The sequence below is a fragment of the Mustelus asterias genome, chromosome 13 (genome assembly GCF_964213995.1).
Source record: "Mustelus asterias chromosome 13, sMusAst1.hap1.1, whole genome shotgun sequence".
NCBI lineage: Eukaryota > Metazoa > Chordata > Chondrichthyes > Carcharhiniformes > Triakidae > Mustelus > Mustelus asterias.
The window spans coordinates 75,506,655-75,533,791 of NC_135813.1; the positions used below are offsets into that span (position 1 = coordinate 75,506,655).

Genomic DNA, 27,137 nt, shown 5'->3' on the forward strand with positions numbered 1-27,137 from the left:
TAAAATCTGCACTTGTCAGCTGTCTGCTGGGAAATAAACACCATGGCTGGGATTCTCCCCAAAAATTTCAAAGTCCCCAATTTGCAGGAAAATGGGAGTAACTCCCATTGCTTTTCTAGCGTGATTTCCAGAGCGAATTTCCGACACTCTGTGCATTGCAGAGTGCCTCAGCGGGATTCCACCTAGAATAGGCCTGGGGGCCTATTCCCGCCTGAGAGGCCAACAACATAATGCTGAGCGGGCCACTGCACATGCGTCAACCTGTCAGAGCGGAGAGCAGCGCATGCGCACTGGACTCGCACTGACGGCCTCCCGATCGCTGGCTAGTCCCACAACTCCCCATTGCTGGCCTTGTGAATCTCCCCCACCACACGATCACTCCCTGATGTCCTCCCTCATGACCAGCCCCGATCTCCCTGGCCCGACCCCATCTCCCACCACCATCTCGGCTAGCCCCGATCTCCTGACCCCCGACCCCCATCCCCGACACCCCCCACCCGGATGGCCAGCCTGGATCGCTGTCCTCCCTCCTTCTGCCTGCAATCCCGAGTGCAGACTGGCAACAAGACCCCCCACCTATTGTCCAGCCAGTAGGCCCCTTCTCCGGCTGTCCCTGTCCTCTTGGCACTGCCTGATGCCTGGTGCGCAGTGCCAGTTTGCCCCTTGGACAGTGCCAGGGTGCTAAGCTGGCACTGCCATTCTGGCACTGCCCAAGGGCCACAACTCCCCCCACCGCCGACTTTCTGTGGGGGGCCTCAATGGCCTCGTTAGCTCCAGCAGGGTCGGCCGCCTGTTCCCCGTTAGTGGGGAGCAGGGGTAAACCCTGCTGGAGTGAAGCTCTCCTGGCTGGGTGGGAGACATGAGCAGGCCCGGAGACTTCAGTCCCGGGCCTGCTAATGACATGGAAATCCCAATATCCATATTGTAATCAGCTCCGCACCGATTTCCAGCATGGAGCTGATTACTCTCGAAATCTTTGCCACAAAGACTCGCGGAGGCCGTGGTGTCCAGTGGGAAGCCCGTGAAACAGCCCTACTGATGTCTCCCAGCCCGCTTTGCTGCTCGAGCAGTGCAGCGGGCTGGGAGAATCCACCCCCCCCCCCCCCCCCCCCCCCCCACCCCCACCTCCCCCATTATTTTGGAGCCAATATCAAAATGGCTCCAAGAATACATGCTTGCGGTGGAAGCTTATATCCAGTTCACCCTCTTGGATACTTGTACAGCAGTACACTATTAATGATTATTCATCCAATCTGGCTCACTAATTCAAATTGGAGAGGTAAATTTGTTGTTGGGGACAGGATTAGGTTCAAGATAACCCTGAAAGCCAGTGTCCCAAAACGTAGGGTAGACAATCATAGAATCCCACAGTGCAGTAATGAGGCCATTTGACCTATCAAGCCTGCACCAGCAACACTATGGCACTATCTCCGTAACCGCATGTATTTACTCTGCTAGTCCCCTTGACAATAAGGGGCAATTTAGCATGGCCGGTCCACCTAACCTCCACATCTTTGGAATGTGGGAGGAAACTGGAGCACCCGGAGAAAACCCACACAGACATGGGGAGAATGTGCAAAACTCCACACAGGTCGGAACTGAACCCAGGTCCCTGATGCTGTGAGGCAGCAGTGCTAACCACTGTGCCACCGTGCCGCCCTAAATTGAGAAACATCATTCTCTGCACAGGTACATGGTGCAGCTTTGGTTGGCTGAACTCTAGTTCGATCATTGCTCACAGTTTGAGTGTCTGTATTAATCTGCTTAAGCTGCTTCGGGTCTGCCAACCTGCATTTGAATTGGCTGGACCTTGGATCAGTATGATGTGCCTTGGGCTGTTTTCACTCTGTTAAAGTCCACCACATAATTAAAAGTTGTTATTGGAGGTATCCCTCAGGGAAGAGAGTGTCCATACAGATTGGTCCAAACAGAACTCTGCAAGACGATATAGAATGCTAGGTAACTTGAATTAGAATATTCTAAATGTGATGCGCTCAGAAACCTGATTGACCAAACTTTTCAAAATACTCTCCGCACTTTATCTCATTAGCAGAAAAATTAGCGCAGGTAAAAGCTGAGCTCTTTATTTTCTATTTATTTCTATTTTAAAAGTTAATCAATTTAGTGCATATTTATTTGTCTAACAATATAATGCGCCAAATAAAATACTTCTATATCATACAGTTGCAATGTCATTATTTATTCAAATGTAAATATACCACAATTGCTTCTATATTTATATATTTGCTCAAGTCTTCTTTAGAATAGAAATTCAATGATGCAGCTCCCATTTTTGGGGAGCTAAATGGCCACCTAAGCTTCCAAGGTGGTGAGCAGGAACATAGGAAATACAGGAGCTGAAATATCCAGCCACCTTATTGGTTTAGGTAAAGCAAAAAAGCATCCGGGGCCAATGCCTGAAATTTGCATATCCAAATCAACCTTGTTTGAGGCTTCCTGTGTAAAATTGGGTTTCATATATTTGATTTTGATTTATTATCATCACGTGCATTGGTATAGTGAAAAGTATTGTTTCTTGCGCACTAAACAGACCAAGCATATCATTCATAGAGTACATAGGTGAGAAGGAAAGTAGAGGGTGCAGAGTGCAGTGTTACAGTCATAGCCAGGGTGTAGAGAAAGATCAACTTAATATAAGTTAGGTCCGTTCAAAAGTTTGATGGCAGCAGGGAAGAAGCTGTTCTTGAATCAATTGGTACGTGATCTCAGACTTTTGTATCTTTTTCCCGATGGAAGAAAGTGGAAGAGAGTAGGTCCGGGATGCGTGGTGTCCTTGATTATGCTGGCTGTTTTTCCGAGCCAGCGGGAAGTGTAGTCAGAGTCAATGGATGGGAGACTGGTTTGCGTGATGGACTGAGCTACGTTAGATATACATAATGCACATGATTGTTGAGCCAGGAGGAATAGGAATGCTTCATCTAACCCCGCATTGAAGCTGTGGGCAGCTGCTAGCCACAGCTGGATTGAACCCTGTTGCTCCAAATTTCCAACGACCCTACCACAAATTTCTAGGCCTACAGCAATGATTTCTCCTAGCTCATTTTCAGTGAGCAGGGATGTTCACAAATTGTTATTCTCATTAAGGAATAGCACCAGGATGTAGAATTTTAAAAAAAGATTTCATAGTCTTGCCCAGTATCCCTTGAAAGATTAGCAAGTATTTTAAGCTTTACTGGTGTTAAAGTGTGCTAGTATTAAATGCAGGGTCTGCATTCCCTATTTATCAATGTGATTGTGTTTAACTTCTACCACATTTCATTTGATCCCATGCGTGGACATTTTCAACTTCCATCTCTTTCAACTATTAAATGGTTTGGACCATTTACTACCATATATCTGCATTAAGCCGCAAGATATTCTCCACAAATCAATGTTGCTTCATGATTAGCTGTCAGGAGGCACTGTTTAAGCAGGACAGCTGCATGATTTTCTTATTCCCCTCAAGGTGGGAAATCTCATTATCACATTATGTTCTAACTTATAACCTAGCTGAGAATGGGCAAAGCTTGCCTGGCTGGTATACCTTGTCTGCCGCAGTCAAACAAGTAGATTTTTACCTCAGAATAGTCGAGAATGAAAGATAGCAGGATTTCTTTCTTCTACCTCTCTAATAACTTCATCGGGTACGTGTGGTGATTGTCCCTTAAATCTGCAGAGTAAGGGTCACATGAGCCAGGGAACCAACCGGGGAGCAGGCTGGGGGATGACCCCGGTAAGCTTGGATTCCTGCTCCTGAACCTTCTCGGGAGCCGAATGCAGCCAGAGTCTACAAGCCTTTGTATAGTCTTTATCTGTAAATAAACATGTTTTTTTCCCCTAAACTGGTGAATAAGAATCATTACAGTACTTTACAAAGGTATGCTCTTACATTGGGCCAGAAATTTCTGCCAATTCAACAGCAAGTTTAATATTCGCAGCAATATTATTAAGGAAAAGAGAGCCTTTGAGTTGTGAATCATCATAAGTTGTTAGACGATTTGTGCCTCTCCCCCTTTAGATTCACAAAAACAGCAGCTTGCCTCAACCATCCTATGATTTTCAAGAAATTGGTGCATTTTCTTATTTATTCAGTCACGGAGTGTGAGCTTCACCAACAGAGCAATATTTACTGCCCATCCCTAATGCCGTTGAAGGTGATGGTGAGCTATCACCTTGAACCTCTCCAATGCATGCAGTCTAGGTACACCTGTTAGAAAGGGAATGCCAGGATTTTGACCCAGTGGCAGTGAACCCAAACCGAGTATCAGTGAGCAGGTTGTTGCTGAGTAAGTGCCACTTGATAGTACTGTCAGCCCCTCTTCCATCATTTTACTGATGGGGCAGTAAATGGCTGGTTAGGATTTGTGTGGACAATTTTCCACATTGCTGGGTTGCGCAATAATTGAAAACTAAACTCACTAAATGTTAGGTCCAGTGACTAAGTAGTGTAAAGATACTTAGAATGACAAGCTATATGTTCCTCAGCAATACTACTAACTATAGAGTCTCATTTTTGCAGGCAGAAAATTGTTCCTGGAGTTTTTAAAATTTATAATGTTTTAATTTTTTTCCTTTAATTTTCCTTTTCACTTTCTCCTTTAATCTAATCTTTTGTTCCTTTGCATTATTTATATATTTCTAACTGATTTGACTCTAATCCACCCTCCTCCTTTTAAATGTCATTGATTAAGGAGAGAGACTGCTGATCCCAATGTTCACTCAGGTCCCAGATGCCCTGTTGCCCTCATTGCACTATTATCAACTCACATTTCCAGGGTGAGGGGTAAAGTGTAATTACAACGGAGTCTCCCACGAGAGGTCCTACTCCAGCAAATTCTGAGCCATTTTCAGGACACGTTCATTCTTTTGTGTTCCATTAACTTTTATACTCACTGATCATTCATGTACTACTGAATAAGAGATTGTGCATTTATTTTTTTCAATTCAGTTCACATTATGGTTTCAATATCAGAAAATGTAAGAGTCCCTGCTAACTGGAAATGAGCTACAGTGGCTTCATGAAGTAAGATAAAAAGTATATCAAATGTAATTGTTACAACCCCCATGGGGACCAATAACACGAAAGAATTGAACTTCCCAAACGACCTCATTGGAAAGATCCAATGGCGCAGATTTCACTTTTTAAGACATTTACTGCAACAAACAAACCAAAACCAACATAGATTAAGCATGGACCAACAGGTAAATTGTACTTAACAGAAACTGTAAATTACAATTTTATATAGCCGATAAGACAAAGGTAAGTTTCACACATGGACAGTCCACTCGGTGTAAGTGGCACTAACTTCAGCCACAAAGTCCTTCAGAACTCTGAATGTTCTCCAGTTCCTTATCTTTCAATATTTAGTCCAATCCCCAGCTGACTGCATCACTCAACCAATCCCAGTTCTGTGGACACGATTACCGGTAAAATGGCACAGATATGCAGAACTTCCTCAACTTTGCCCACAGTGGTCTCGATGGCGTGCATCCACCAATTCTATCTTCAAGTAACAGAAACAGCCGCAGCAACTGTATACTTGTCTATTCTCAGCTTCTGGATCCAATATCCATCATCTTCAGCCTGCCCATGCCACTGAGATCTGAGCGCTCCACTGGCCATGTATCTTTTCATCTAGTTTCAAACATGTCAGTTTCTATTTCCCTTTCAGCTTTCCTAGAAAACTCAAAGTTCAGTTTCCCTTTCAGTTGACTGAAGTTTACATTTCAGTTCCAATTAGAGTCTGTCTGAAAACACAGGCTATGCTGACAAACAGATTGTGAACTATGGATTTCACCACATACTGTAAAAGCAATTAAAGTTTATTTGCAGTTGAACAGATATAATTGGATTACATATACATGGTAGAAAACCCTTTGAAGTATTTGGTTATATTATAATTAAGTTTTGAGCAGAATTATTTTTAACAGACAGGGAACCCGGCAGAAATCTGAGCGCAGGGACAAGCCGGGAAATGGACAACAGTTGTCTTCCCTACTGAACTGGCAACTGCTGTCATTGGGCTTCATTAACCCCTCCAATTCCAATGAGACCTGATCTATTTTCATGTTTGCTTACTGAGAAAACAAACTTCTGCTTAAAAATCAAAACTTTGCCATCATTAGGAAAAGTTAATGATGTCAAAAAGGCTATCATTGGTTCGATTTAAGAAAATAACCCAGAATAATTTAATATTACTGTTTAGCATTGAAGAGGACTTGCCAAAACTGTGGGATGGAATCCTCCAGTCTCGTACTCTCAGCCAAATCTCCATTTACTACAGTGGGACCGGAGAATCCCAGCCGCGGCTGAGATTGGAGAATTCCAGCTATGGTAAACAAAAAGGCTGGTACTGGATGTGGTGGCACAGTGGTGCAGTGGTTAGCACTGCTGCCTCACCGTGCCAGGGACCTGGGTTCGATTCCTGGCTTGGGTGACACTGTGAGGAGCTTGCACATTCTCCCCGTGTCTGCGTGGGTTTCCTCCAGGTGCTCTGGTTTCTTCCTACATTCCAAAGATATGCAGGTTAGGTTGATGGACCATGCTAAATTGCCCCTTAGTGTCAGGCTGATTAGCAAGATAAATACGTGGGGTTATAGGGATAGGACCTGGGTGGGATTGTTGTCGGTGCAGGCTCGATGGGCCAACTTCTGTACTGTAGGGATTCATTCCCAAAGAGCACTGTGGGTGTACCTAAACCGTGTGGACTGCAGCGGTTCAAGAAGGAAGCTCACCACAACCTTCTCGAGGGCAATTAGGGATGGGTAATAAATGCTGACCTAGCGCGCGACGCCCACACCCCATGAATGAATTTTTTTTTTTAAACAAGCTGGTTTGGGAGAGAGATGTTAATTTTTTTTGAACTTTAGTCCCAGATTTTCCTTTCCTTTTTAAACTCCTACAGTCATTTAGAGACTACATGATTTACTTTGCTCTATTTTATAGAGTGCATGGATATTTCTGCTTTGGGCATAATTGTCCCAGTTGGATCCAGATGCAAGTTCTAACTGAAATTGCACTGGTTTTCAGAATTTTCTTTTTCACAGGTTTCTGCTCAAACTTATTTGCATATCACAGAATGCAAAAACTGCCATAAATTAGTGCAATATTTTATAACAATTATTTGTTTAAGAATTAAAATTGCATTAAAAAGTATCCTTTGATATAGTTGTAACTTGGTGCAGTTTTATTCATACCTGAGAATGGGTTTATCACAAAACATAAACATTTATTAAAATCAGTATGTGTGAATAACCCAATTTTAAATAACTGAGAAGGTGTTTTAAAAATCTATACAGAACAATTTATTAATTATATAAATGTACAGCAGTCAGTTTCTTAATAAATGTGGAAAAAAGTAGTTTTGAAACTTGTCTATTATCAGCATCCTTGCACTTAAGAGAATCAGCTTCATGTTAAGAGACTCCCCTGTAGGCATGCAAATTAGCAGAAGGTTAAAATGCTCATTAATTTACTCGTGCCATATGACCACTTTTGCATCTAGAGTCAACTTCTAGTGCAGTGTTTTATGAAACCGGCAAAAAAAAGTCACGTAATCTCATTTTGTGCTTAATTCTGTGTTCATAGAAATCATAGAAACCCTACAGTGCAGAAGGAGGCCATTCGGCCCATCGAGTCTGTACCGACCACAATCCCACCCAGGCCCTACCCCCACATATTTACCCGCTAATCCCACTAATCTCAGGGGCAATTTTTAACCTGGCCAATCAACCTAACCCGCACATCTTTGGACTGTGGGAGGAAACTGGAGCACCCGGAGGAAACCCACGCAGACACGAAGAGAATGTGCAAACTCCACACAGACAGTGACCCAAGCCGGGAATCGAACCCAGGACCCTGGAGCTGTGAAGCAGCAGTGCTAACCACTGTGCTACCGTGCCGCCCAATTCTTTTGCGCTAGTTTAACCAATTTCCAGCTACTTGCACTGAATCAACCAGCGCAAACTAGTGGAAAGGCAAAAGTCCAACTCTTTAAAACAATGGATATTTATAATGTCTTGTAGATATTATTTACCATGGTTATGCAAAACCAGAAGCTCCATTTATATGGCATATTTAGTGCATATTAAAAAAAAACTTGGGGCTTCACAATTGAGATCTTTGGGGGTAGAATATTGAACTATGAGGAGTGGGATGATCTAAAGGGCTGGTGTGAGTAGTTTTCTTCTTTTAAAGTGGGGCGGGGGGGGAGGAAGAAATGAAGAGTTGGAGGGTTTTAAGGAAGGGGTCTTCAGCTTATAGGACTGAAGACTGGGTGCAATAAAGGGATCAGGGAGGGAGTATTCAAAAAGTCAAAATCAAAGCCATAATTGTATTTATTTTACATATTAATAGCTATCTGGTAACCAAGAATAGTGTTCAGAAAGATTTATGGTGATTAATCTTGGACTCTGAAATTGGGTTATATAATCTGATTCTGCTCCGAGGTCAAGGTTGTCCGTCACAACCTTTGCATTTACTTTTCCTTGGTTGCTGAACAGTTAATGATAGCTAATAATCAGGTGAAGTTTTAAATTTATTTATTAGTGTCACAAGTAGGCTTACATTAACACTGCAATGAAGTTACAGTGAAAATCCCTTCGTTGCCACACTCTGATGCCTGTTCGGGTACACGGAGGGAAAATCTAGCATGGCCAATGCACCTAACCGGCACAATTTTCGGACTGTGGGAGGAAACCGGAGCACCCGGAGGAAACCCACACAGACAACGTGCAGCCTCCACACAGACAGTGACTCAAGCCGGGAATCGAACCCGGATCCCTGTCACTTTGAGGCAGCAGTGATAATCACTGTGCCACCGTGCTGCCCATGTCGGGTTTTAAATACGAGTGAAAGCTTCAGCTTTGCTTGCAGTCCAAAAGTACTTGTCAAACATGATCTATTTCTTCCTTTTCATGTAATATTAATGGTCAGGAGACTGAGAGGATTGCCACCTTTTTGCAGAGCTAGATTAAAATCTAGCCCACTTTCATGTCATAAAATCTCCACCGTTTGCCACATTTAAGGATCCTACAAGAGGTGAGTCCAACCATTTGAACCCAGTTTTGGATCAAATGCCTGGAGTTTAGTTTAAAAAAAACACTTGAACTGGTAATCTCACTGCAAGGAACTAGAAGCACAGTTGATGCTGAAAATGAAAACATTTCCATAGAATCATAAAATAGAATTATAGAATCCCTACAGTGCAGAAAGAGACCATTCGGCCTATTGAGTCTGCACCCATTCTCCAACAGAGCACATTACCCGGGCCTACCCCCTGCTCTATCCCCGGAACCCCACACATTTATCCCACTAATCCCCCTAACCTACACACCTTTTGGACACTAGGTGGGAGGGGGAGGGGCAAGGCAAGCCGGTAAGATTGAACAAGAGCCGAGAAATCAGGTTCGCGCCCGATTTACTGCCTCTCGCAACCTTACCAGCATCAGATATCTGGCGAGGTCAGCCTTGCAGCCATTTCCAATTCGAGGCTGAAGAAATTATTTCAATTTATTTTAAACATATTTTGCATTGATTTAATGAGCTCAGGATGCAATCGTCCAGGCTCACGCCTCTATGGCCTCGCGTGAGATGTTCTCTCCGGCGAGATCACAGCTAGTGCCCAGCAACGTGGACCAGTCGTGATGGTCTCGCCAGTAGAACCAGAGGCCATTGATGCCTCCGGGGAGAGGTCGGGGCAAGAGAGTTGCCAGCCTGGCATTCTGGCACTGCCCACTGGGTGTCCTGGCACTGCTCACTGGGCATCTTGGCACTGTCCACAGGGCTATGCCCAGGGGGTGAGGCCTAAGAGGTTGGGGGCTCATGGGGGGGGGGGGGGGGGGACTACCAGTTGGTGGTGGTGAGGGGGGGGGGGCGCTATACACTCTGCATTGAGATTGGTAGCAGGAGGGGGAGGGACCCGCTTACACTCTGCATAGAGATCAGTGGGGGAAGGGAGGGGGATGATGGGGGCTGGTCATGTGGTGGGGGGTCGGGCAGCCGATAGTCGCAGGGGGTGGGGAAGGGAGAGGGGGGATCGGTCCGTGTGGGTGGAGCCACGGGCCTCTATCATAGCTGGTGGGGGGTGGGGGTGGCTATGTTTGTGAGGCTGGGTGCTTTGTTTTTGCCATGGAGGCTAGCTGAAAGCAGTAAAGGCAGACAGATAGGTCTCTGCTGCTAGAGACCTGCGCATGCGCATTAGCGCCCTCTGCTGTTCTCAGCCAGCGTTCAGGTGACTTAAGCCCCGCCCCCCTCCCCTACAGGCGAGAAACCATTTCTGCAATTTTTCAGGCTCTGAGTGCATAAAATAGCAGCTTTGAACTCACCCAAACAGATCGGAAACTCTCCCGTTTTCCCGCCCTGTCCTGGACTTAGAATCTTTTTGGTAAGATTGACCCTGAAGGGTCAATTAAGCATGGCCAATCCACTTAACCTGCACATCTTTGGACTGTGGGAGGAAACCAGAGCACCTGAAGGAAATCCACGGACTCACAGGGCGAACATGTAAACTCCACACAATCACCCAAAGCCGGAATCAATCACGGGTCCCTGGCGCTGTGAGGCAGCAGTGCTAACCACTGTGCCACCTGTAGTGGTACTATAACTTCTCATGTTGATAGTAAAGCACATGTCGGGGTGGAGAGGCAAAATCATAAACCTGTTCTTCAAGAATGCAGAAAGGATCTTACTAGAAGTAGGGAACAGATGAAATCTCAATGAATACATGTCACTGAACATATAATAAGCAGTAACCTGAGCAATTCTTCCCCAATTGTTGACATAGATTAGAAGATCTTTACAACAGAGTTGCACTATCTCTGAACAAAGACTGTTTGATTCTGACACCACCTGACTAAAGTGTAATAAATGTTCCATTTTCAAACAAAAAATTCACCAACCAGGGAATGCATGTACTAAATAGAACAACCAACATTCCGCAAGTTAAGATAGAGTTTTCACTGGCATTTTTCTCCCAGTAAATCAAAAAGACCATAATGTCGGTGCGAATTATGGCAAAAAGTGTTTTTGCTGCGCACATCTGTTCCTGCTTCCCATTAATTGCATCATACACCAGGGATCCAGGTTCAAGTACATTCTGAATCCTTCCTAATGGTGATCTGGAGTCTTAATAATACATTGCAGCTGTTCAACAGAGAAAAAGATTCATGAGTGACATGCACGTATCACAAGACCATCAAGAACTTTCGACATAAAACCACAACATGTCTCTTCTGGCTCAAAGTCAGGCACCTGCCATTTTGAAGGTGGAACATGCATAATGGGACATTTTGCCCTTGGTGCGTTCATTGTAAAGCTCAAATACCTAAAACAAAGTCTGCAAAATTCAGAAAGAGGCCAATTCAGACTATTTTGGATGATCATTTTTGCCTCATTCGTAATGCATGCAGTTATGTTCAAGTTGCTTCCTCCTAACGACATAAAATATTCAAAGATTGCCAGATGGATTTATCAAGAATTCATTAAAATCATTATAATTGAGTTGGCAGAGATTCGATCACTTTCAAATAACTCTTTAGACATGAACCTGCACTTTCTGAAGAGTGAAGGCATGTGCTCTTTTGCTATTACTTTAATGGGTCACTAATAATTGTATCCAGTAATTGCTTGTGTTGTCACTCACTTCTATAAATTGCTCATTAGTCAGTTACTGTAGCTCTATTCTGAGATTCACTGGCTATATGATTACTTTCTACAATTTGGATCTTAAATAAAATGGATAACAACAATCTGTGGCAAAGACTAGCTGCACAGAAAGCTAACGTAATGAGCATTTACTAATAGGCTCAATGGTACATTAGCAAGTCAGATTTGTACTCCTGTTCACAGATCCAAAGATGGTTGGTATATGTACTGCAGATGTGTAAGTCGATACAGGTACAAACCGGTGATAGGTTTCCATCATGAATTAACAGTATACAGAAAGTGGAAGCTTAAATGCATTGGGGCTACTGACATTTGTTCTCAAATGCTCATGTGAATTTAACATGGTGATAGTCTTATTTGCTAGTGGAATAAAAATAACAATTTAACCTATTGTTCGAGTATGGCTACTTTTAATATATTTGCACTATGAGAATCTCATCTGGGCCTAATCATAGAATCTATACAGTGCAGAAGGAAGCCATTCAACCCATCGAGCCCACAACAATCCCACTCAGGTCCTATCCCTGTAACCCCACTTATTTACCCTACTAATCCCCTTGACATTAAGGGGCAATTTTGCATGGCCAATCAACCTAACCCGCACATCTTTGGAGTGTGGAAGGAAACCCACGCAGACACAGGGAGTACATGCAAACTCCACACAGTCACCCAAGGCACTGTGAGGCAGTGTTGACTACTGTGCCAAGATGCTACACGTAAGTAATTTCTGGAATACATAGAAACATAGAAAATAGAAGCAGGAGTTAGTCTTTCGGCCCTTCGAGCCTGTTCCGCCACTTATTTTGATCATGGCTGATCATCAAATTCAATATCCTGATCCCCCCTTCCCCCCATATCCCATAGAAACATAGAATTCCTCATGACCTTGTCACTGTGGCAGGGATAGAATGACGTCAGCTAAAAAAAAACTTCCTCAATGTCTGGAATATAGGATTTAACTCCAACAGAGTAGAAATTCAGCAGAATCAAGATCCACCCCATATCTGTTATTACTTGGTGACAGAAATCCCTCTTTCCTTCCTCCCCAACCCAAGCATTTTGGTCATTTTTATCATGTTACAAGAATGTGCTTTTGTTTCTCAAAAAAAATACAACTTCTCTTTTTTTTCTGCACATTAATGCTGTGTTTTTTTATTAACAGTGGTCAGCACTGCTGCCTCACAATGCTAGGGACCCGGTTTCGATTCCTGGCTTGGGTCACTGTCTGTGTGGAGTTTGCACGTTTTTCCTGTGTCTGTGCGGGTTTCCTCACACAATGCGAAAGATGTGATGGTTAGGTGCATTGGCTGTGCTAATTCTCCCTCAGTGTACCCAAACAATGTGTCGACTAGGGGATTTTCACAGTAACTTCATCGCAGTGTTAATGTAAGCCTACTTGTGACTAATAAATAAACTTAACTTGTTAAGACAATGGAGGACTGCTGGCCAGCCAGAATATACAAACTTGCATTCCACCAAGGGGGATATAAAGGAAGAAACACTCAAATCCCTGGGAAGCACAAAGCATCCCATCACCTTTTGGCTTTCACAAACATGCCTAAGATGAGATATCAAAATGCAATTACATGTTCTAAAAACAATGACAGAGCAGACATGGGTTAATCAAATTACTCTGGAATATTTTTGATTTGATTTATTATTGTCATATGTATTAGTATACAGTGAAAAGTATTGTTTTTGTGTGTGTTATACAGACAAAGCATACCGTACATCGGGAAAGAAAGGAGAGAGTGCAGAATGTAGCATTACAGTCATAGCTAGGGTGTAGAGATAGATCAACTTAATGCGAGGTAGGTCTATTCAAAAGTCTGATGGCAGCAGAGAAGAAGCTGTTTTTGAGACAGTTGGTACGTGATCTCAGACTTTTGTATCTTTTTCCCGACGGAAGAAGGTGGAAGGGAGTATGTCCAGGGTGCGTGGGGTCCTTGATGATGCTGGCTGCTTTTTCGAGGCAGCGGGAAGTGTAGACAGTGTCAATGGATGGGAGGCTGGTGTGAGTGATGGACTGGGCTTCATTCACGATTCTTTGTAGTTTCTTGTAGTCTTCAACAGAGCAGGAGCCATACCAAGCTGTGATATAACTGGAAAGAATGCTTTCTCTGGTGCATCTGTAGAAGTTGGTGAGAGTTATAGTGGACATGCCAAATTTCTTTAGTCTCCTGAGAAAGTAGAGGCATTGGTGGGCTTCCTTAACTATAGCGCCCACATAGGGGGACCAGGACAGGTTGTTGGTGATCTGGGTACCTAAAAACCTGAAGCTTTTGACCATTTCTCCTTTGTCCCCACTGATATAGACAGGGGCATGCCATCTACTATGCTTCCTGAAGTCAATGACTATCTCCTTTGTTTTGTTGACATTAAGGGAGAGATTATTGCCGCACCAGTTCACCAGATTCTCTGTCTCTTTCCTGTACTCCATCTCGTCATTGTTTGAGATCCGACCCACAACGGTGGTATCAGCCAGCAGGACTTTAAGAACTGATCACCAAACCAGAGAGATCAGAATTCTGTACTGAACAATTGCAAAGAAGCTTGATTCTAAATTTGCAAGAATATAGACAAAAGCAGAGATTTGTTTTTCTATGCTTTTTTCTCAGCATGGAAAATCACAGTATGGAATGAGCCTATTTGGCCCATTGTGTGTATGCTGGCTCCTTGAAGATTAGTTGCGCTCAGTCCAACATCTTCACTTTTTATCCATAACCTTGTAAGCTTCTCACCCTCAAGTGTAAGTTCGAGTCCTTAATGGAAACAGCTACCACCAAATTTTCAGGTAGCGTGTTCTAGGTTCTGACAACTATCTTGAGTTTCAAAAAGCAATCTCCTTTTCCCCTTCTAAATCTTTTGCCAGTGACTTTGAACATATGGTCATTAACCCACTTGCCAGAGCGAATAATTTTCTCTCTCTATGCTGTCAAAATCTCTCAGCAGCTTGAAAACATCCATTAGACTATCTCTTAATCTTCTCTACTCCAAGGAGAACAATCCTGACCTTTTGACAAACATTTTTCAAAAGTTCTCCTTGTAACTGCCACATCCCTGGGAATGTAGTGGAAAACTCCTCTGTACCCTTTCTATGGTCTTTCATGAAGTGTGATACCCAAAACTGCCCACAACACGCCTGACTAGTGATTTATAAAGTTCTAGAATGAATCATTTGCTAAAACCCCAAGGGTTGTAAATTGAGGCATAAGATGTAAAGGTATGGGGATGCAATGGCCCAGTGGTATTATCGCTAGACTAATAATCTAAAAACTCAGCTAATGTTCTGGGGACCTGGACTTGAAGCCCGCCATGGCAGATGGTGGAATTTGAATTCAATAATTTAAAAAGAAAATTGGATTTAAGAATCTGCTGATGACCATGAAACCATTGTCAATTGTGGGAAAAACCCATGTGGTTCACTAATGTCTGCCATCCTTACCTGGTCTGGCCCACCTGTGACTCCAGATCCACAGCAATGTGGTTGATTCTAAACTGCCTTCCAAGGGCAACTAGGGCGACACCCATGTCCCACAAAGGAATTTTAAAAAAAGAAACACATATGATTTTTTTAACCACCTTATTAACTTGCTGTGCTGCCTTTTTAATGATTTGAGTGTGTGGACACCAAGGATTCTCCGCTCATTTACATTTTCAAAATCATGCCAGTTTATAGTACACGTGCTGTCTTTCCATACTAGTCATCCCAAAATGCATCACTTCACATTTCACCGCTTTGAATTCCATCTGTCATGCGCCTGTCAATTTTGTCATCTTGTCAGTCAACCTGAAGCCTATAACTATCCTCATCACCATCTACCACTTCTAAGTTTCATATCATCTAAGAACTTTATAATGTTGCTCCCTATGCTCAAATCTGGGTCATTTATAAAAATTGAAAGGAGTATTGGACCCAAAATTGTCCTTTTGGAGAGCACCATTGCAAACCACCTCTAAGTCTGGAAAGAACAAAGAACAAAGAAAATTACAGCACAGGAACAGGCCCTTTGGCCCTCCAAGCCTCCACCGACCATGCTACCCGACTTAACTAAAACCCCCTACACTTCCGGGGACCATATCCCTCTATTCCCATCTCATTCATGTACTTGTCAAGACACCCCTTAAAAGTCACTACTGTATCCGCTTCCACTACCTTCCCCGGCAATGAGTTCCAGGCACCCACCACTCTCTGTGTAAAAAATCTGCCTCGCACATCTCTTTTAAAACTTGCCCCTCGCACCTTAAACTTATGCCCCCTAGTAACTGACTCTTCCACCCTGGGAAAAATCTTCTGACTACCCACTCTGTCCATGCCTCTCATAATCTTGTAGACTTCTATCAGGTCTCCCCTCAACCTCCGTCGCTCCAGTGAGAACAAAATCCATTCATCACCACCCTTTCTGTCACACTCTTATCACTGAGCCAATTTTTAACATTACTGCAACTTTTCACTCAATTACTTGAGTTTCTATTTTCTTAATTAGCCTTCAGTGTTAGTCAAATGCCTTCCAAGGGTCTATATACATAACATCTACTACACTATCCTGATCAACCTTCTTTGCTCCCTTATCAACAACTTCCAGCAAGTTAATCAGGCACATTTTGCCTTGAACAAATCTCCTTGATTAACCCATGTCTTTCCAAATGGAAGTTTACTTTGAACCTGGTTTCCACTAATTTATCATCACTGATGTTAGGTTAACTGGCCTGTAGTTTCCTGATTTATTCCTCGCCTCTTTCCTAAATAATCATACAACATTACCAATCCCCCGGTTCTCTAGCATTACTTTGGTAGCTACTGAGGATTGAAAGATAGGGACTAATGTCCCTGATATTTCTTCTTTCAGCGACCTAGGACGAAGCTTAATGCCTCCCCCATGGCGAGTTTGGTAGCAAAGTGGGTAATTAATGTTCATTTAAGGACCTCATCCTACCATGTCTCTACTAATCCAATTCAACCATAATTCCATGTAGCATTTTGTTTCTGAAGCTCACCTTGTTAGTTACACAACAGACATTGGCATATATAAAATGTAAAATCTCCTTTGTCACTTCTATTACCTTCCTCAATCTGATCCCTGCTATTTTTGGTATATTTCTCAATTTAGAATCATAGAATCCCGACAGTGCAGAATGGGGCCATTCGGCTGACAGCAATCCCACCCAGGCCCTATTCCCAAGTAATTATCCTGCTAATCCCTAACACTAAGTGGCAATTTAGCATGGCCAATCAACCTAACCCGAACATCTTTGGACTGTGGGAGGAAACCGGAGCACCCGGAGGAAACCCACGCAGACACGGGGAGAACGTGCAGACTCCACAGACAGTGACCCAAGCTGGGAATCAAACCCTAGTCCCTGGTGCTGTGAGGCAGCAGTGCTAATCACTGTGCCACTGTGCTGCTTATTTCTTTCATAGAAAATCTTGTAGGGCAGTGGTACCATCCATATCTCTAGGCCAGCAGCAGCAGGCTCAAGTCCATCTTGACATGTCCATCAGCAGGATCAAGGTCGTTGGCTGATTTGATCCTTACTGATCAAAATCCACCTATCTCAGCCTTAAATATACACAAGGACTCTGTCCCCACAGCTCTCTGGGGCAAGGAATTCCAAAGACTCACAACCCTCTGAGGGAAGAAATTCCTCCTCATCTCAGTCTTAAATTGGTGCCCCTTTATTCTGAGACTATGCCCTCTGCTCCTAGACTCTCCCATGAGGGGGAACATCTTCTCAGCATTTACTCTTTCAAGCCTCTTAAGATTCCTGTATGTTTCAATGAGATCAACTCTCATTCCTCTAAATTCCAATGAGTAGAGTCTCAAACTGTTTAATCTTTCCTCATAAGACAATCCCTCCATACAGGGGATCATCCTAGTGAACCTTTTCTGAACTTCCTCCAATGAAATAATATCTTTCCTTAAATAAGGGGACCAAAACTTCTCACAGTACTCCAGATGTGGCCTCTCTAGTGCATTGCACAGTTGCAACAAGATTTTCCTACTCTTATACTCCAACCTCCTTGAAATAAGGGCCACATTCCATTAGCCTTCCTGATTACCAGCTGCACCGGTGTGCTAACTTTCTGTGTTTCATGCACAAGTACCCTCAAGTCCCTTTGTGTTGCAGATTTCTGCAGTTTTTCTCCATTTAAATAATACTCTGTTCTTTTGTTCTCCCTTCCAAAATGAACAACTTCACATTTTCCCACATTATACTTCATTTGGCAACCTTTTTGCCCACTTACTGAACCTATCATTATCTCTTTGTAAACTGTTTGGGCATTGTCGGGCAATACAGCAGGATATAGATAGGCTGGAAAATTGGGCGGAGAGGTGGCAGATGGAGTTTAATCCGGATAAATGCGAAGTGATGCATTTTGGAAGAAATAATGTAGGGAGGAGTTATACAATAAATGGCAGAGTCATCAGGAGTATAGAAATACAGAGGGACCTAGGTGTGCAAGTCCACAAATCCTTGAAGGTGGCAACACAGGTGGAGAAGGTGGTGAAGAAGGCATATGGTATGCTTGCCTTTATAGGACGGGGTATAGAGTATAAAAGCTGGAGTCTGATGATGCAGCTGTATAGAACGCTGGTTAGGCCACATTTGGAGTACTGCGCCCAGTTCTGGTCACCGCACTACCAGAAGGACGTGGAGGCGTTAGAGAGAGTGCAGAGAAGGTTTACCAGGATGTTGCCTGGTATGGAGGGTCTTAGCTATGAGGAGAGTTAGCTATGAGGAGAGATTGGGTAAACTGGGGTTGTTCTCCTTGGAAAGACGGAGAATGAGGGGAGATCTAATAGAGGTGTACAAGATTATGAAGGGTATAGATAGGGTGAACAGTGGGAAGCTTTTTCCCAGGTCGGAGGTGACGATCACGAGGGGTCACGGGCTCAAGGTGAGAGGGGCGAAGTATAACTCAGATATCAGAGGGACGTTTTTTACACAGAGGGTGGTGGGGGCCTGGAATGCGCTGCCAAGTAGGGTGGTGGAGGCAGGCACGCTGACATCGTTTAAGACTTACCTGGATAGTCACATGAGTAGCCTGGGAATGGAGGGATACAAACGATTGGTCTAGTTGGACCAAGGAGCGGCACAGGCTTGGAGGGCCGAAGGGCCTGTTTCCTGTGCTGTACTGTTCTTTGTTCTTTGTTCATTGTTTGTATCTCTCTCGCAACTTGCCTTTCCATCTAATATCTCCTTGTGTAGTTAGTGATGGCTTCAGACTTCCGAACCATTCTGGTTAGACAAAGCCAAGTCGTGTGATGGAAACCAGATTGAGATAAAACTCATTATCTACAGACTTGGTGACCAGGGCAGTCTGCAGAAGAACACACTAAGCACAGCAGCTGCAAAAGATTTGCCTTTTAAGAACTGGGAGTGTCTTCCAACCTGATTCTAAAATTCCAAACAAAGTTAATAAGAGCAAAATACTTTTTAATTAGTTCATGGGCTACAGGCATCATGGGGTGGCACGGTGGCACAGTGGTTAGCCTCACAGCGCCAGGAACCCAGGTTCAATTCTGGCCTCGGGTCACTGTGTGGAGTTTGCACATTCTCCCCATGTCTGTGTGGGTTTCCTCCGGGTGCTCCAGTTTCCTCCCACAGTCCAAAGATGTGCAGGTTAGGTTGATTGGCCATGCTAAATTGACCCTAGTGTCAGGGGATTAGCGGGGTAAAGGGAATAGGGCCTGAGTGGGATTGTGGTCGGTGCAGGCTCGATGGGCCGAATGGCCTCATTCTGCACTATAGGGATTCTATGATCGCGAGCTGGGCCAGTTGTATTGCCCATCTCCAGACCAGGTAAGGACAACAGATTTCCTTACTTAAAGGACATTAGTGAACCAGATGTGTTTTTAAAACTACGGTTTCATGGTCATTATTAGACTTTCAATTCCAGATTTGTTTTTATTGAATTCAAATTTCACCATCCGCCATGGTGGGATTCAAACCCAGGTCTCCAGTAATCACTGGATTACCAGTCCAATGACAATACCACTGCGCCACTGCCTCAGCTGCTGGCGATCTGAAATAAAAACAGAGTGATGGAAAAACTCAGCAGATCTGGCAGCATCTCTGGAGAGAGAAGCAGAATTAACGTTTCAAGTCCAAAATGACTCCCCTTTAGAGGTCCATTATGACCTACTTAACCTGCTGAACATCCATCTCTTTGAGGGAATTCTGCATCAACCCAGATATCTGGCATCAGTAATTTTGGACCCATTGGAACTGTACTTCAAGAGTGGGAAAAAAAACTCCTCTTTACCAGGCCCACGCTGATTGATCTTCCTCAACAAGCCAAGCCAACTATTCTTTTAATTTAACACTATCTTCTTTAGTTGCATAATTATTTGGTGTAACTTTTTTCAGGATGAGTGTGTGAATAAATAATGTCCTTTATTTTTAAACCCATGAAATTCTGATGCTGTTTCTTTGAGGATTGTTGTCCCTTGAGTTTGAAGAAGATGATAGATGTGCAGACTCATCAATGATGAACATGGCGATGGTTATGTTGTCCCATTCTGGATGCACAGAGCTGGAAACATTTGGAGTATTAGAACTCTAATGTTGTGACATGGACAGATGCTGCTCTATGACACTGTTCACGGGAAGCGGTGAGATGTTGACGTGGATCCTGTTTAAAAGTGACAGCAGGTCTACGGGTCAAGGATCTCCAGTGAATTCCTTCTCGCATTGATTCTTCCAGCTCATTAGGCTTGATGCTGCACCACTTCAGATTTACCTTAACCATGTCTTTGTAGTGTTTGCGTGGCTCTGACCTTGGGTTTTTTTTGCCAGGTGCTGGCTCTTCACGAGGCTGCGGTCTCAGAATGCAACTAGAAATCCACATATCTACCTTTCCAAAACAGCCATCGTGATTGCCAACAGTAAGAGAAGGGAGTTAGGGGGGTTTCAGTTTATCTCTCCTTCCTGTCCGTAACAATTGTAATGGTGCTCATTTTACCAGTGTCAAATAGGTGCCGAAGGGAGCAAAATGGAAGGTGCACTTCTCTGTCTGTCCCGCACTGGAAGAGCGGCACCAACAATGTTGGATTGGGTGAATCTGGGAGCACAGCAAACAACTTTTAAGCACTGGGAATGGGTCCCAGCCTGATTCTAAAACGCCAAACAAAGCTAATAAAAGCAAAATACTTTTTAATTAATGCATGGGATGTGGCTGGGCCAGTTGTATTGCCCATCCCCAGACCAGGTAAGGACAACAGATTTCCTTCCTTAAAGGACATTAGTGAACCAATGTGTTTTTCCGACAACTGACAATGGTTTCATGGTCATTATTAGACTTTTAATTTCAGAGTTTCCTCCCACAGTCCAAAGGGCATGCAAGTTAGGTGCATTGACCATGCTAAGTTCTCCCTCATTGTACCTGAACAGGCGCCAGAATGTGGCAACTGGGGGATTTTCACAGTAACTTCAATGGAATATTAAAATAAGGATCCTCTGCTTGTTTTCTGATTTTTTTTAAGGAGATTGCCGCAGAGGCTCTAACAATTGGCAAGAGCCCTGCAAAGATGCTATGTAAATGGGTCATCCACTTGATAGTTGCTGGTTTGTCCTCTTGCTCCAAGTTAACATCAGAGTCCATTTTATAGTGTTCAGGAGGAACCTGGGTGTATTGATGCATGAATCACAAAAAGCTAATATGCGGATACAGCAAGTGATCAGGAAGTCAAAATGGAATGTGGTTGTTTGTTGCAAGGGGAATGGAATATTAAAGTAGGAGTCTTTTGCTACATTTGTACAGAGTATTGGTGAGACCTCATCTGGAGTACAGTTTACAGTTTGGCTCTCCTTATTTAAGAAAGGATATACACGGCGTTAGAAGTAGTTCAGAGAAAGTTCACTCAAGTTTCACTCAGGGCTGCACGGTGGCACAGTGGTTAGCACTGCTGCTTCACAGCACCAGGGACCTGGGTTCAATTCCAGCCTCAGGTGACTGTGTGGAGTTTGCACGTTCTCCCCATGGGTTTCCTCTGGGTGCTCTGTTTTCCTCACACACTCCAAAGGTGTGTGGGTTAGGTTAATTGGCCATGTTCAATTGCTGCTTAGTGTCAGGTTGATTAGCAAGGTAAATACATGGGGTTACGGGGATAGAGCTTAGGTGGGATTGTTGTCGGTGCAGGCTTGATGGGCCGAATGGCCACTTTCTGCACTGTAGGGATTGTATGATTCGATTAGCTGATGTGGGGTGATCTAACAAGGAAAGGTTGGACTGGTTGGGCCTATATCCATTGGGACTTTGAAGATTAAGAGGTGATCTTACTGAAACATATATGATCTTGAGGGGATTTGACAGGGTGGAGGATTTGACAGGGTGGAGGATTTGAAAGGGCGGCACGGTAGCACAGTGGTTAGCACTGCTGCTTCACAGCTCCAGGGACCTGGGTTCAATTCCCGGCTTGGGTCACTGTCTGTGTGGAGTTTGCACATTCTCCTCGTGTCTGGGTGGGTTTCCTCCGGGTGCTCCGGTTTCCTCCCACAGTCCAAAGATGTGCGGGTTAGGTTGATTGGCCATGCTAAAATTGCCCCTTAGTGTCCTGAGATGTGTAGGTTAGAGGGATTAGCGGGTAAATGTGTAGGGATATGGGAGTAGAGCCTGGGTGGGATTGTGGTCAGTGCAGACTCAATGGGCCGAATGGCCTGTTTCTGCACTGTAGGGTTTCTATGATTCTATGAAAGGAGGTTAGAACTAAGGGATACAGTTTCAAAATAAGGTGTCTCCCATTTAAGACAGAGATGATTTTTTATTCTCTTGGGGTTGAGAGTCCTTGGAACTCTCTTCCCCAGAGAACGGGGCGGAGTTGGGGGGGGGGGCGGGGTCAGGGAATATTTTTAAGGCATAGATAAATTTTTACGTAACAAGGGATCAAAGGTTATCAGGGGACAGGCAAAATGTGGAGTTGTGGCTGGAATCAGATCAGCCATTATTTTGTTGAATGGCAGAGCAGGCTCGAGAAGTTGAATGACCAAACATTGCTCCTAATTCATATTTACAGATGTATGTAATGACATTCAAGTTACGGTATCATTAGCTGCTGTTGTGACAAATTTAAAATATTCAAAACTAACTTTGTATTATGACTTCAGGTGATGGACAGGTGGACTTTGAAGAGTTTGTGACTTTACTAGGACCCAAGCTGTCATCAGCTGCAATTCCAGAAAAGTTCCACGGGACCGAATTTGATAATGTTTTTTGGAAGGTAAGGCATCAGGGGAACAACGTCAACATAAATACCAGCAAACCTTGTGCAACTGAGGGAAATGCCCAAACGTTCAATTTGTTATTATAGCTGTGAGTTGGGGCACACCTTTTCCCCACGCTTGGCCTGAACATACCCTGTTGTACAAAATTCATTCCTCTGATATTTTAACACAGGCATTTGGGGCAATAGAACAACTTCTAATCCAAAAAAGTATTTACTCACTTCTGCATTCTCAGAAAGTCTCAGATGAATGCGTCATCGAGTGGTTTATGCAAGGATGTCACTTCAGGCACTGGCTGCTCTACCACAGAGGATTCCCATTTCCCGCAACCTTTCTCTAGGGCAGCTTTGTAGCAACTTCTTTTGCCTGAATACACGTACACCTCTGTCGAGGGCAATGTCACACATCACGCAAGATTCTGCAGTCATTCTGCCAACTTGCTCTAAATCAAACTGCAACACCACCTCCCACCCCCACCAACTGTGTAATGTTGCTATTGCAATCATTGTTTCAGGAATTAAAGTGTGTGCTATGCTGCTTCAATATTGTGCATCATTACATGATTTATTTTCTTGGCACATTTGAACATTTCCACAGAAGTGTCATTAGCATGTTTAGATCAAACCCCAGGCTTGTGAACCAGCCTGCCTGAGCCAGGGTGGGAATCGACAACCAGATTTCAGGGTCATCAGGATGTTAACCCCCTGAGTTCATGGCTTCAGCCCACATGTGGGAGGTTGTAACACCTAAAAGAGAGGCTGACCACTCAGATGGCAGACAGCACTCCAGTCTCAGCAGCGCCATTGGGAGTGGTGGTCATTGTTGAAGCTGCAGCCCACTCCGTCCGCTCACAAAGAACAGTGACAGAGGCTGGATCCCAAGTTAGGAAGGCTTCACCTGGTGAAGGGATTGGTGGGGGTGGGGGGAGTGGGGGGCTGAGGGGGGGTTGCTGATCAAGATTATGGCGGGTGGCAAGGTTAATAACGATTAACACTGAACGTGCCTCTGTTGGGCCCAGGAAACCTGAGGAAGACCCTCACCTGAGCCTGTAGACTAGCCGACGCATGTGATGTGGTGGCGAGAGGAGGTCCTTAAGCAGCCTCAATTGGCCCAAGGACAGGCAGGCTACCCAACACCTACCCCACCATTGATAAAATTCCAATGGAGGCAGATAGGCAACAGATATAATGGCCCGCGCCACGCCAGCAAATATAATGCCCCTGCCAACCCACCCATTACTGGGTGAAATGTAAAATTGTGGCCTTTTCCCATTCAGTCTAACATACCCTGTTGTGAAAAATTCATTCCTCTGATATTTTAACACAGGCATTTGGGGCAATAGAACAACTTGTAATCCAAAAACAATTTACTCATTTCTGCATTCTCAGAAAGTCTCAGATGAATGCGTCATCAAGTGGCTTATGCACCTTTCCCACCTCCCCTTGACACCCCACAACTCAAAGCCCTTGATTCCTTCACAATGCGTGAGTCAAGAGGACATTCAGAAAATGAGTCTATTAACTGAATATTGATAGAAGAGATGGCTGTGCCTGTAGACTTATGATAGCAATATTGGTGCAATAGATGTCACATTATACTGAGGGAATGTCTGGTGTCTGGTAAAATCAAAGTTGCATGTCACCGTTGCCCTTGATCTATTATGACACATAGTGAAAAGGATATCTGTTGTCTCAGTAAAGCAGTGGTGAAATATATATGCTGCTCCAAGTGATGTCCCCTGTTGTTGTTCAGAAGCCACAGTGGAATGGACATTACAGGAGCACCACGCTGATACAGCTCTCAGGTCGAATACCTGTCACATTACTTTAGCTACTTGCTGTTCTTCACCGGTTGATGCTGTGCATTGAGTAGTAGCAAACCCTGCCCATCAAAGATCCTTGAGCTATTTCTGTTTCCCCTCCCTCCTCCATTGTATTCAGCACGGAGAGATTTGCTCCGTTACTCCACTGTATAGTTACCTGGAAAGTAAAATCTCCTCCTGTGGGTAACCCGAGTATCTCTGCTGCTACAACTTCCAGCTTTAAATGGAAGAAAGAATGTCAGAATAAAATAAATCATGAACGAAATCTTACCAAAAAAGCAGCAGAGCGTTGGTTCTGATAAGAGAAACAGCCCCCAGATCTTACCGCACTCTGCCACAAAAAACAGGTGGGCGTGTTTCACGCCGTTATGTAGAAAGGTGGGGCCTCAACATGCCAATAAATCCCGACTGCACTGAGATCGGGGCACCATGTTTAAAGGACGCTCCGCTCAGACCAAAGAATGACCTCCATCACCACCCTCCACCCCCTGCCCACCACAGAGGTCTCAGAGGCTGCCCTTCCCATCCCTCCCTTCCTGATCGGATCCACCCCACCCTCAACCCCTTATCGGAGCCACACACCCCCTCCTGATCAGAGCTGGCATTTATTCCCCCCTACCCCCCCTCCATTACCTCAGTAATCACAACGGGCATCAACCCCCCCTTCCACCTACTCTTCCCCCCCCCCCCGCCCCCCCCCCCCACCAGCACCACCACCACCACCACAATGAATGAATCCTCCCCCATGAGGCTCCCACTATGGTCCGCCCCTGGCACTGCCCCCGGCACAGGTTGACATTGCCAGTTTAGCATGGGTGCTAACCTGGTAGTGCCAACCTGTGCAATGTCCCTTTCCCCTGGGGCTATTCTCAACTTTGTGCCCCCAGGGGATCCCCATGACAGGTTCACATCTAGGTACCTTGGCACGGTGACAACAAATCCTAAACCTAAAATTGGTCCAGTTCAGGCTAAAGTTGCCAAATGCTCGGACTGACTACTTTAGGCAGTGAAGGTACATCTCATCCTCTGTGTTTCATTTTTTGTATTCATTCGTGGGACATGGCGTCGCTGGCTGGCCAGCATTTATTGCCCATCCCTAGTTGCCTTTGGAGGGCAGTTGACAGTCAACCACATTGCTGTGGCTCTGGAATCACATGTAGGCCAGATCGGGTAAGGACAACAGATTTCCTTCCCTAAAGGACATTAGTAAAGCAGATGGGTTTTTCCAACAATCGACAATGGTTTCATGGTCAGCAGTAGATTCTCAATACCAGATATTTTTTATTGAATTCAAATTCCACCATCTGCCGTGCCGGGATTTGCACCTGGGTCTCCAGAACATTGGCTGAGTTTCTGGATTAATAGTCTAGTGATAATACCACTCCTCCCCTCAATAATGTTGTGCTGCAACATTGCTTACATCTGTTTGCTCACAGGTGAGCAACGACATCACAACAAAATACTGAATGACTTTTTAATTTCTGAAATGGGATGAAAAATGAAACTGGTGGAGAAGTATTTGCCAGGTATCTTTGAGAGTGCAAGAGGGGGCGGTGTGAGAGAAAGCAGCATCCAACTTCCAACATAGTATGCAGTCTCGCAGCCTAATAGACATTATTATTCAGTAATTCCTTTCAGTCTTGTGAAATAATGGTGAGAGGCCATCCTGAAGATACTTCAGGAAGAGACTGGTCGCTGAATGGAAGCGGGGATGATAATTCCTGTTGAGATGCAGCAGGCAATGTAAGCATAACAAGGTCCCTCCATCATTAATGGGATAGCCATCAGATAATCTGTTCTAATGATGTTGGTGGAACAATTGTTATTGGCCAGGACACTGGGGAGAACCTCCCTGCTCTTGTTTGCAAATAGTGCCGTGGGATCTGGGCCAAATCGCACTGGATCATCGGCCTAAATGTTTGTGCTCTGGTGTCTGAAGCCACAACTGTCTGAAAGAGAGATTTGCTACCCACTCTGATACTTTAAAGAACACTTTGGGCGTCACGGTGGCACAGTGGTTAGCACTGCTGCCTCACAGCGCCAGGTTTGTTTCCTGGCTTGGGTCACTGGCTGTGCGGAGTCTGCACATTCTCCCCGTGTCTGCGTGGGTTTCCTCCGGGTGCTCTGGTTTCCGCCCACAGTCCAAAAGACGTGCTGGTTAGGTGCATTGGCCATGCTAAATTCTCCCTCAGTGTACCTGAACAGGCGCCAAAGTGTGGTGACTAGGGGATTTTCACAGTAACTTCATTGCAATGTTAATGTAAGCCTAATTGTGACTAATAAATAAAATAAATAAACTTTGGCTGGTAAACCGATAACATGCATTACCTAAATTAAATCCTTAATCTATTTATTTTAACTCCTCATCAAAGAATCATTTTGAAGAGTTACCAGGCCAGATCTAGGTGATTATTTATTTATATA

General features: G+C 44.4%; 1 protein-coding gene across 2 annotated transcripts in view; it reads left to right on the forward strand.

The window, feature by feature from the left end:
* The window catches only part of LOC144502767 (calcium-binding protein 7), a 63,499-nt gene that overhangs the window by 23,418 nt on the left and 12,944 nt on the right, over positions 1 to 27,137 (forward strand). For both annotated transcript variants that reach the window (XM_078227037.1, XM_078227038.1), the window contains exon 3: positions 22,775 to 22,887. In XM_078227037.1, the coding sequence (XP_078083163.1) occupies positions 22,775 to 22,887 (113 nt within the window). The remainder of the gene's footprint in view (positions 1 to 22,774; positions 22,888 to 27,137) is intronic.